This window comes from Penaeus japonicus, unplaced genomic scaffold, assembly GCF_977035675.1.
Source record: "Penaeus japonicus unplaced genomic scaffold, GWHDUDI00000001_assembly GWHDUDI00000005, whole genome shotgun sequence".
Classification (NCBI taxonomy): Eukaryota; Metazoa; Arthropoda; class Malacostraca; order Decapoda; family Penaeidae; genus Penaeus; species Penaeus japonicus.
This window is the reverse complement of record NW_028234407.1, coordinates 38438598-38451097: the sequence shown is the minus strand read 5'-3', so window position 1 is coordinate 38451097 and position 12500 is coordinate 38438598. Positions and strand designations below refer to the sequence as shown.

General features: G+C 36.3%; 1 protein-coding gene across 11 annotated transcripts in view; it reads left to right on the top strand.

Moving 5' to 3' along the window:
• hiw (MYC binding protein highwire) overlaps nt 1–12500 on the top strand; it is an 88369-nt gene that overhangs the window by 50686 nt on the left and 25183 nt on the right. For 9 of the 11 annotated variants that reach the window (XM_043032666.2, XM_043032659.2, XM_086537398.1 and 6 more), the window contains 8 exons: nt 1683–1905; nt 2215–2397; nt 2524–2700; nt 3011–3217; nt 3426–3584; nt 3857–4088; nt 8760–8906; nt 11830–11949. In XM_043032666.2, coding sequence (XP_042888600.1) covers nt 1683–1905; nt 2215–2397; nt 2524–2700; nt 3011–3217; nt 3426–3584; nt 3857–4088; nt 8760–8906; nt 11830–11949 — 1448 coding nt within the window. The remainder of the gene's footprint in view (nt 1–1682; nt 1906–2214; nt 2398–2523; nt 2701–3010; nt 3218–3425; nt 3585–3856; nt 4089–8759; nt 8907–11829; nt 11950–12500) is intronic. The other 2 variants (XM_043032665.2, XM_086537397.1) reach the window with 2 other exon arrangements.

The following is a 12500-nucleotide window of genomic DNA, read 5'->3' as shown; positions in this document are numbered from 1 at the left end:
TGTTTCTTCTTTTCTTTTGGATTTAAATGATGGTGCCTTGAAACTTGGGTGAACTTGTACCAAAATTCTTTAATATTCTCAGAATTATAGGATGTTCTTGAAAAAAGGGAAATCTTCAGGTGCTTGATTGCATAAACTGTTAGTCTTTCTTGAATGATGCTATCTAGTTGAGCTAAGGAATAATTCTACAAATTTTAATAGTGCATTCCTTTTTTTTTTAAATGGCTTCCTAATGGTGGACTAGAGCAGTGTTTCTCAACCAGGGGGCTGCAAAATCTTATCAAGGGGTCCACAGGACAGAATTCAAAATATTACAATTAGTCCTGCCATGGCCTAATGTTTATAATTCTTTGTCTTTTATTTTTTTAACAAGCTTGTACATTTAAAACAAATTGATAATAAACACCATATCTTGTGAAAAGAAAATCTTTTATCAACCATTCTTACTTACAATTGTAAAATGAATATGTCCTATCTAATCCCGCACCAAGGGGTCCCCTGAATGTATAAGTGGATGCAAGGGGTTCACACAAAGCCTGAAAGGTTGAGAAATAGTGGACTAGTATATTAAAATGGATGACAAACTAGTAAAAGCAAACAAGTAAAAACTGATTGATGTGTTAAATAGCTGGCAAGGATACATGAGTGTTTAAGTGACTGAATATTTTCTCTTTATAGCTTAATGGCATAATCAGATTATTTTGATGAAAAGAACTGCAAACAGGCTTGTAGGCACAGTACTGCTTGACTGTTTGCTTTTCTGTATAGTATTCTTGTTTGGTAACTTTAGATTGGCATTACAGTCCTTAATTACTTCTTGATGTAGATCATTTCTAGTAAACAGTTTCCAGGGAAAACATCAAAGGAAGTTGTGTAACAAAGACAAAATCATCAATCAGATATGATTGATATTTTCATAGTTGCTATAGGATTAGTAGCATTGAAAACATCAGTGATATATCTCTCAAACTGATTCTAAACACAAATTCAATAAAATAGTGACTGCTTTCATGTCCTGTTTTCATTGAAATCTGGGACTGAAATTTAATCATATGTGGCACTGGCAACTCAGTGCAGGCAGAGATGCCAGCTGTAAAATTACTGTACTATTTTGCCTGGGAAGTAATATCTGCTCAAAAAAACAAGGATGATATCTAAATGTAGGCTTTATATAGTAATACCTGGATTTGTATGATAATTTGTATTCTTGTAAACTGTAATGGGAGTTTAAGAAGATAAAGTTTAAATGTTATTGAGAATGTTTAAATTTCACACAAATTTGTCTGCTTTTAAAATAATAAATACTAGTATAGTGATAGTGAATAATACTGCATGATGCTGTAAATGAGAACTATAGCTAGAACATGATTTCCTATAAATTTTATATTTAACTTACTGTAATTTGGGTAACCATGAGAGGATAGAGAGAGAGAGGAGCCTATTGCTGTTTTTTTTTTTTAAGGACTAACAAATACCCTGAATGATTGAAAGGAAACATTATTTAACCTTTTTAAGATCAGCAACTTGATTTGTTTTTTGTTTTATTCATATCAATGAATTTTTGTAGTTGAGATAGTAGGAACCTCCTTTCTTTATACTTATTTTTCTCTTTTTTGAAGGATTCACTTTCAACACCATTTTCAAAACATTCAAACATCAAACAAATCTTAATTTCTCCACAGTTGTCACTCAAACGAGAGGCTGTTTCTGCGGGACTTTGTGTCCTGTGCTGGAGGAACAAGTGGAGGACGCTTGGCAAGGTGGCTGCAGCCAGACTCTTATGTTGATGTGAGGGCCTGCGAAGTGCTCTACAGCCGTGATGATATGCGTGCAGGTTGGCCAGCCATCGTCACCATCCTCACCAGGGACCAGTATAGTGAGGTGGTCCATGTTCCTTCACTCAAGGTCAGTTTGTTATAACTTCAGAGTTTCTGTCTGAATGATGGCTGATGTTTCTGTTCTTTTTTTCCCCACTATATATATCATTATTTGAAGCTCATCCTAAAGTATGGTTGTAGGGAACTGTATTGTGAGATTGCAGTTATTTTATTTTATTATTTTATTCATTCAAAATTGTAATTGTTCAAAGTAAAATTAATGGACATGAAAAATCTTGTCCTAGCTCCAACTCTAATGGAAAGCAAGGATACATGAGTGTGAGATAGATTTTCAAGAGAGAAAGACAGTCTTACATTTCTATGGCATTCATGTCAGGTTGAAGTCGTGGCAGTTCCTGTGAGCACAGGGGAGGAAGGCGGCCAGGGGAAGCTCCGAAGAATAAGCCAACATGTGCCCGACAATATGACCTTTGGGGGGCACCCACAGCCCTCGCTTGATGTGCCATACCAAGTCTCCATCAAGGACAAGATGTGCTATTGTGCTATTACCATGATTAAGGTACAGCTTGCATGTTACTAATTAAGGATGGATAAGAATGTTTTTTGCAGTATTACTAAGGTCATATTGTATATCATCTTAATATTTTTAGTATTTTTATATGGGATATTCACTTTCCTTTTTCAGGCATATGAAAACTATTCCTTTGAAGAGCTGCGCTACATGTCCCCTGCCATGCGAAGACCAACAGAAAACATGTTAGTCCGCAGTAATAATGATGGCACATACTCCTGCAACTGGACACCTGGAGCAACAGGATGGTACTCTCTTCATGTGACGATTGATGGATATCAGTTGGAAGAGGTTTGTTGTAGTGTCATAGTTAGTTTTGTATTCAGTATTTGTTTTTCTCTCTTTTGCTTTTTACTTTAAAGTTTGTTATTTTCTTTGATATATTACACATGATCTCTGTCTTGTACCCACTCTCCTCTTTTGCATACATATTCATTTTCTTCTTCTGTCAATTCACAGAAATATTAATACAGTAGACATTCTTCATTTATATTTTTATTTTGATGTTTGACTTTACTTTTTGTTTGTAATGATTTACTGTTTATTTGGTTGTTTTTCTCTCATGTCATTAGACGGTGATTACTTGTTATTTAACTCACAGACTTTCAAGATGGAGGTCAAGGAGCCACCACAGGGTGTTACCCCACCAGTACAGAGCACCATCAGGAGGTCATCACAGCAGCCTTCTAGACTCAGAAAGTTTGTGCTGCAGAACAGCGCAGGGCTAAGAATACGCACTCACCCATCCTTACAGAGTGAACAGATTGGGGTCGTACATGTCAATGGGACAATTGCCTTTGTGGATGAGGTTTGTGTTTTGCCTGTGTTAGCACATTTTGTCTTTTCGTTATTAGTATTTTTATGGCTGCAAACATTAAAGTTATAATTAGATAAACCACTGCATATGAAATGGAGAAACATCTGCAAGCAGAAGCTAAAATGCAGCAGTTTCACGGTTTTATTGTTTTTTTCATATATCGTGTCATACCTTAAATGATTGCCATTGTCTCCCCCAGGTCCACAACAGTGATGGGGTGTGGCTCCGCCTAAGCCCGGAGAGCATCAGACAGTACTGCACCAATGGCTACTCAGAAGCTTGGTGTTTGCAGTACAACCAACACCTCGGCAAAACTCTCCTTGTTCCATTGGATCATCCCAAGACAATCCTGGATCAGGTAAGTTAATCTTTTCTTCAGCTTCTTTGGGATTAATTGATAGAGAATTTAGAAAAAAATATCAATGTAGAATGATTTTCTGATTTGATATCAATAAGAAGAGGCCAGATTTTTCTTTCTTATTGTGTATTTGCCATCTTCACAGATACTTCATCAGATTATCAACATTTGAACTAATATGAAGAGAGAAAATCACACTAGCAGCATTGCCTAACAGATTTCCTCATGTAATCAACAGCCTTGTAAATTCCAAATTTATTCATAATCAACAGGTGATTACTGATACCATAAGTCGCCGCCGGGACCTCAGCCCTCGTCGGGAGACATCCATGGGCTTAGAGGGAAGTGAGGGAGTCAGTGGTGGTGCAGGGGTGTATACAGTCGTTAAGTGTGGTGCCTCAGGACACAACATCCGAAGTCAGCCCAGCCTCAAAGCACCCCCTGTGGGAATGCTAGTTCTTGGGAACTCTGTCACTGCTGATTGCGATGCGAAAAATGGCGATGGTGAGTTTATTGTCATCTTGAATTTGGATGTGGTATTTAGTGTTGTATACTTATTATATACAAATTTTTCTAGTGTTAGTGATACTCACACATGTACTTCTTGTATGTGTAGTATATGAAAATACTTATGCTGTTCAGGTCATATGAAACAGAAAAGTATCCTTTTTTAACAACCAATTCATGTTAAAAGCCAAGTACTTCTACCGCTCCCTGATAACAACCCTCATTTAAAAGGTATGCTAAGTAATTGATGATATTAGAAATAATTTTGTAGATTAATTACAGATGTAAAGCCTGAGAAACATTTCTAGCAAACTGCCACTTTGCTTCACAGTAGTATTGTGGCAGAAACTGCTTCAGCCAGATAGATTAAAAGTAACTTCTTCAACTGTTTCAGGATTATGCAGGAAAAATCTCTTTTAAAATCATAATTAGAAATGGACTTATTTTAACCCCTAAAAGCTGCAAAGGTTTCAGCATGTCTGTCCCCCATCCCCTCCCAATTGCATTTAGGGTATGATTTTTCAAGTATTTTATATTTCATTGCCATATATCAAATACAGACTGCACAGTAGAGCATCAAAGTTGATCTTCTGAGTTACTCCTCATGGATGAAAAAATTATCATAGCTACCCTTCAAATGGTGTTTTCTAAACTATCATGCTTAAAAGATACTAATATATAAAACATGCAAACTTTGTACAAATATAGCAAGAAGGGAAACGTATTTCTTCATAGAAAACAATTAGATACTCTTGCAGTTGTAAAACATCAATAGATATAACATGAAGCAATGTAAAATTCAGGCTGAGGGAGAGTGGGGCCAAATAGGGGCATGGGGGATGGGGCTGAGATAGTTGGTATGGCAGGAGGAAATGCAAATAAACTATATATATAAAACACATGATGCAATAAATGGCATGTTTTGTCATAAAACACAATAAAATATTTATTTAGATGTATGAATAGTAAAAATAAAATGATATACCGTAAGATACCGTAGGTTACATAAGAGTATGATGTATGAAAGGGTAACAGTTAAGATAAGGGTGTTTGTCTGCATGAAATATGCCATACAACACCAGAATTATTATTTCACATTCACTACATTTTATTCACAAGAAAGGAAAACGAAACAAGAGACAGGGAGCACAGTTGATATAGTGGGTGTGGCTGGAGGAAACTTTCCAAAAAGTTTTTGACAGGCCTTCAACGATTGTGGCAAATAGGACTGACACACCTGTCCAGGTTAAACCACATTTGTGGTGGATAGAGATTTAGGAGTTGATTAAGTTTTTGCAAATATTTATTTAAGAGGAACTCCAGATTTAGGAAACTCATTAAATGTTTAGGAATAACAAAATGATAATTCAAAGACTTTAAGGAAATACAAATTTAAAGACTTTAACCTGTTACTGCTGGGTGACAAGAAGTGGTGGCAATCCCTGCCGCCAGCAACAAGATATTTTGTCATGGCTTTCCATATGGCTGGCGCGCTGGGTGATTGGCCACGTAGCAGTTGGCTGTGGCCTGAGCGGGTAAATAGCCTAGAGTGTTAGGCTTATATGCTTGAAATACCCTAATGTTTAGACCATTTGGAGCCAAAAAGATCCCATCGGCAATGGGTCAAGGACATGGATGTCTAAACCATATATCTGTTATGTATACTAGTTACCTCTGTTATGTATACCAGATACCTTTGTTAGCCTTGGCTATGTCCTTCTGTCATGTTTCAAAAATAGTGTGGAGGATATCCTATTATTCTTTGCCAGTGATGATCAGGAAACCAAAACAGAAGATAAATAATAAGATGAAGGTCAAGAGACTATTATATAAATTATTCTGAAAAAGGAGGCCAAGTCTGTTAAGAATACAGATAAATTTAACATGCTGTAATTCTCTCAGAGATATGGGATCTAGGAATCATGAATCATAGAATATTTCTCTGATTGAGGTTAGAAATTTGTTACATTAGACCTGGAGGCTATGGGAAAGCTTGATTGAAAAGAACATACATTTCTGAAGTCACCCAGAAAGACAAAATATGTTTGTGCCATTCATCCAGAAAAAAATGCATATACCTGAAGTATGCATCAGTAGTTAACTCATTCACGCCGGTTGACGTGATAGCACGTATTGTGGTTTTCGCGTCAGACGCCCTGGACGAGCTATGAGGGGAAGCCGCGCGCTCGGGTAGAGCGTGCGGGCAACCCAGGCTCGCAGCTTGTGCACCCAAGAATCTCGAGGCGTTAGGCTTATGCGTTCGAGAACCCCGGTATTGCGACCGCGCAAAGCCGGAACGGCCCCGGTGTGAATGGATTAACCCTTTCCCAACGGGGCACACGCTACGCGAAAACCCCTACGCCAGGCCATTGCAATATTGCATTGGAAACATCGCACTGGCATGACGCCCCGGCATTGGGAATTTAGATGTGTCACATGAGTGTGACGCACCGTTGTCATAGGGTTAAGCTAATTTAGCAAATAGGCCAAAACTCAAAATTAACCCAGAATTTAGTCTAGTAGTATACACTTGTGAAGAACATTATATGTTACTTTTAGATATGACCCAAAGTGGCAGCTAAACTGAAAAGAAATTGCACTTATAATTTGTTTATTAAATTTAGAAAAGAAATAGTCAGTCCATTCTATAAATAATAATGATAAGTAAGTAAAAATCAAACTTAGAATACTGCACTAAGGGCTAATAGGGAGTTAGCCAATGTTTCTGCATGATCACATATCCCATTTATTGCACATAGCCAGAGCACACGCACTTCCAATAATAGGTAAGCTTTGCCGCAGAATATCCAAGGTTGGTAGTTTCTAGTCACCACTAATCATAAGCACAATTGTCATAGGTAATGGCTTCTAAGTCAAGCAATTCTGTGTCATTAGTTTATTACATTGATTATCTGAGATGATATGTGCATAATGTTACAATATTGAAAAAGCAGTTTAGTTTGACTTTCATGAATAACAAGAAAAAGTATAGTTTGACTTTCATAAATAACAAGAAAAGTGTGTGTCAAAGAGCCATGGCTAGGAGATGACCTTGGGACTAATGACAGTATTGAAAGTATTGCTTAGGAAACTCTGAATTTAAAAAGCACTGTAGTGCCGTGGAATACATCACTAGATTTTGCTTAGCACATGCTTAAATGACTGATATTGCTTTTGATAATCTATTCTGCATAATTTTTTTTTATTATAATTTATATTATCTTTATTCCTTTTCTCCTTTTCTTTTTTCTTTTTTCTTTTTTCTTTTTTTTTTTCTTTCTTTTTCTTTTTTTTTTTTCTTTTTTTTTTCTTTTTCTTTTTCTTTTTCTTTTTCTTTTTCTTTTAGAGCGTTTATATAATTTATGTCATTAACCTTGTTTGTTATATGAGGATAGCTTTGATATGCCAAATACCTCCCTGAAGATAAGAGGGAGGCAGCACATATTCTTTATCGAAGCTAAGAATAAGAATGATGATAATACAGTGTTATTTATTTATAACAGTAATGAGAATGTACCAAATTTCCAGGAACATCCACTTATTATTCATTCATTCATTTATTTATTAATTTACTTCTGCTTTGTTTTTCATCCATTTCTCTTGTCGGTCAGTTCCTCTCTACATCTAGAGTGCCTTGCCGAACCATCTTCTCTACTGTTTTCTGCACGTCTCTTTCACTCTGTCTCTCCGATCTTCCATTTGTCTGTCTCTTTTGCTTCCACTAACATCTGATTTTGCATTCTTATTTGTCTCTTCTTCAGGTCTGCTTTTCCTTTTTATGAGTGCTTTTCCCAGTTACCTTTTACGTATTTTTCACTTTGGTTTTTCATTCATCCATCACTGGAAAATCATATAGATATGTGTGATTCGATCCATGATTCCATAAAGGTTAAAGGCTTTTTGTCAAGTATGGATGGTTTTCTCTTACTACCTACAGCTTTTAGAGAAGCTGAGCATTCCCTGATCATAACCTTTCTTGCTATGAAGAGAAAAAGAAAAAGAACAAAACAGAGGAATTATTAGTCACCATGAACTTTTTGCTCAGTGCTTGGTAAAGTAAAAATGATGATATGATATAATATGATTTTTTTTTCCCATTAGATATTTTTTATTCATAAGTTCATGTTCCAATATTATACATTCATTACTTTAAATATATATATATATATATATATATATATATATATATATATATATATATATATATATATATATATATATATATGTATATGTATATTCACTTTTCTCTATTTCTTCTCTTTGTTTTTCTTCTTCTTTTTCCAAAATTAATGATAAACCAAAAGATTTCTGTTTGTCATAGTCTCATAGCTTGTCATTTGTAACCTGCTTGTTCTTTAATGAAAGGTTGTACATTGACATGATAATGTATTCTGATGTATTTGCTACAGCACAAATGTAGTAATTTTATGTATAATAGTCGTTTTCCTAAAATATGCAACATCTGTGAGCCCAAATACCCATTTTGCCAAATAGAAACCTTTTCATTTTTTTCTATAATCTGTCCAAATCATTCAGATTTTAGCCTTCTGATGTGATTTTGCTAGTTGTTAAGGATCCGTCTGAACATGTACTTAAACCTTCCTGCGGGAGGCATGGGGACATCCGTGGTATTAACAAGTGTGCGTATCCCCTCCCAATCCCTCTCAGGCACTTGGGTTCGTTTGGATTCAGAGAGCACACGCAAGTATTGCTTCACTGATGGGGAGGCTTGGTCTCTGGCAATGTCCCGAGGTCACACCCTCTACCTCCAACGTTCCCATAGTCACAACCACCCCTACACGTCTCCCCAGCATGGTACGTAGCCGCCTGCTGTATTTTTTAAAATATATTGTGTATGATGTTTTAAGCCAGTGTACCACATGGGTATTATTATTTGCTTTTGTTTGTCAGGATGCTAGTAAATCTTTTCTTTCTCTCTCTTTTCCCTCCAAAAGGAAAGAAGAGGAAGTCCTATATCTTTAATACTGTAGATTTATTTATTTGATTTTTTATCATTAGTAAGATTATTAACATGAAAATCATACAACATTTGTGTACAGGAAATATGTAGTCCTTTTCATCCTTTTTTATTCTTTTAAATGTAAAAAAGAAAATCCATTCTTATCTTATAAAAAACATTTTATAGAGTTGAGGGAGTGTGACAAACCAAGATCAAAGTTAATCTTCATAATAGTTATTTCTCCTGTCTGTTTGGTTCTTGGCTTCCTTTGCTGTCAGCTTTGGCAGTCATCTGGTGTATGTAGTAACTAATCTCATCCCACACTGGTTTAACCTCCTCACAAAACATAGTCTCAGGTACGAAATGTGCTTTGCTTGGTCTGCTGTTACTGTCCTCTTCCAACATATTTACTCACTGGTGGCTTCTTCCAGATCCTTGGGTACTTCATCCATTGTATGTGTACTTAAAGCATAAGAGTGCTTATTGGAATTCTAATCACATCTTACTTTGTGCTGCATGCCCACACTTATGATTCACATATCATACCCCTTGTTTTCATATGACTTTCAAGAGGTGTGCAAGAGACATGCATCAGTAATGTAGAAATTATATTTTTGTTCTGATTAAAAGCCTTGTAGGTGTTACCAAGAAAACTGTTAACCTGGATTGTGACTTCAACAGGATTTTGAAAATGAAAACAGGTTGTGAAGTAAATTTTACTTACCCATTTCATCCTCATGCTATGTGCACTTTAGCATGCACCATGACTATTCTCTGTTGGCATACTTTTGTAAGTATTAAGAATCACCTTTTAAAACTGAAAATTGTCAGGTACACCTAGTTACGAGATGGAATATCTTTATTAAACAACAGTTTCAAGTGATGATTATCTACTTAGACAAAGAGAATATGTCATTGATAGTTATAGAACTACTTCTTCAGATAGAAAAAAATATTAGCATTTATTAGAAACAGAGTGATAAGATTGCTTATTGAAAAAAACTGATACAAACTGGAAGAGGAGTACAGATAAGGAGAAATTAAAGTAAGAAGCTGCATTTCTTGTAAGTGGATGTGGGAGAGCAGACAGAGATGGAAAGGAGAGCAACAGAGAAAATTACCATTGTACCAAGAGAGGAAATGATTATGTAGGAAGAATGTAGAGCAGAAACAGACACATACATGTATACATGCAAACGCACATGCATACACACTCACTTGCTCACTCACTCACACACACACACACCCACACCCACACCCACACACACACACACACACACACACACACACACACACATACACACACACACACACACACACACACACACACACACACCACACACACACATACACCACACACACACATACACCACACACACACATACACCACACACACACATACACCACACACACACACATACACCACACACACACATACACCACACACACACACACACACACACACACACCACACACACCCACACACACACACACACACACACACATAAACACACACACACACACACACACACACACACACACACACACAACACACACATACACACACACACACACACACACACACACACACACACACACACACACACACACACACACACACACACACACACACACACACACACACACACACACACACACACACATACACACACACATACACACACACATACACACACACACACACACACACACACACACACACACACACATACACACACACATACACACACACATACACACACACACACACACACACACACACACACATACACACACACATATACACACACACATACACACACACATACACACACACACACACACACACACACACACACACACACACACACACACACACACACACACACACACACAGGTTGACAAAGAAGTTTTACACACAAAAAATGCAAATTTTTTCTTGCTTATGAATGAATTGTTTACTTTGAGTTTATATCGCTCCTAAAAGCTTTTTCTTAGTGTCAGTTACATGTCAAAGATCAAGATCATTTGATTTGAAGTTTAATCAGATGGAGAGAGTAATACAATTTAAAGAATTATCTTCCATTTATATTTTAATTGGAAATCTATATGTGTCTATGAACTAGAAAGAAAAGGGTTGATAAACAGCCATAGAAAAAGTCATGTATGGTTTATATGGTGACTAGGTACAAATGCTACATTCAGGCTACAAACCTACTTTCTGAAAACTCAGCTGTGAACTAGTACAGATTTTAGCAAATCTGACAAGCCACATTATATGGTGAAATTCTGAAATTTTTTGGGCTTACTTGTAAAATATTTTGCCCTCAGAGTCAGATGAAGCTTCTTTATTGTTACGTGGTGCTGAGTGGCCAAGGAAGAAAAAGTCACAAGAAACAAAATTCAAGTTGTTACTTTATTTTCATAGGGAAATGAAAATTGTGTTATTCATTTTTATTTATTTTTATTTAGTCATATTATTTTAAGGTATGGTATAGCAAATAGAAATGCTTCAACAGGAAAATGCGAACTAATTTTAAGCGGATTTGTTTTTTATTTTTGTTTTTTGCTTTTGAAATATATTCAAGTGGAAATTACTTTTTGTAGATACAAGCTTGAAGATTGGTTTAATCTATTTTCCTTTCACATTTTTATTGTATCCTTTTCTCTCCTTTTTTTCACTCCATAATATCATGAAACGCAGACAAGACTAACAGAGCCTGTGGACAGTAGCAAACAGACCACTTCTACTTATGGTTTATTCTAAATTACTTTCAGATCCAAGTAACATAGCAGGCCATCAGGGCTTTGACTTCACACATGCCCAGAGTAGCCCAGTGTTTAGACCCTTCCAACAACCTGCCGTTACTGGCGACCCATTTGTCTTTGGTGCTATAAGTAAGTTGGGATTTATTTTCACAATTCACTTTAGTTGACTAGTAGTTTTCTTTGACTGATTTTCACCTCTTTTTTTTGTTGCTGCCTTCTGCTGCTGTTCTTTTTTTTTTGTACATGTTTTGTGTGCATGTTGGATTTGTTTGTTTGTTCATCTATGATTTGTGATTCGTCTCTTAGGTTCCAGGGTTCAAATTGTGCGTATTGTTTTGTTTGATTCGAGTCCTGGGATCAGGAACCCAGAGTACAACTGAAGGGATTCCATGTATATTGAGGTTCAAGAATGACTATTTGTTAAAGAGTTTAGGATAGATGGATATGTATTTGATTACCAGAGCAGGCCTTACTACAGTGTAGAGTACTTCTGACAGTGATACATCCCCCTTGCTATAGCCTTGTTCATGTAGATTAGAAAACCTGTTCAGATACATCAGAAATCATTCATCATATACATTCCTTTTCTTTAACCCATTTGCGCTGGTTGACGTGCTATCATATCATTGGAATATTTCACTCCTGCGAGATGACATCCTGTCTCGTCACAATCTCTCCCT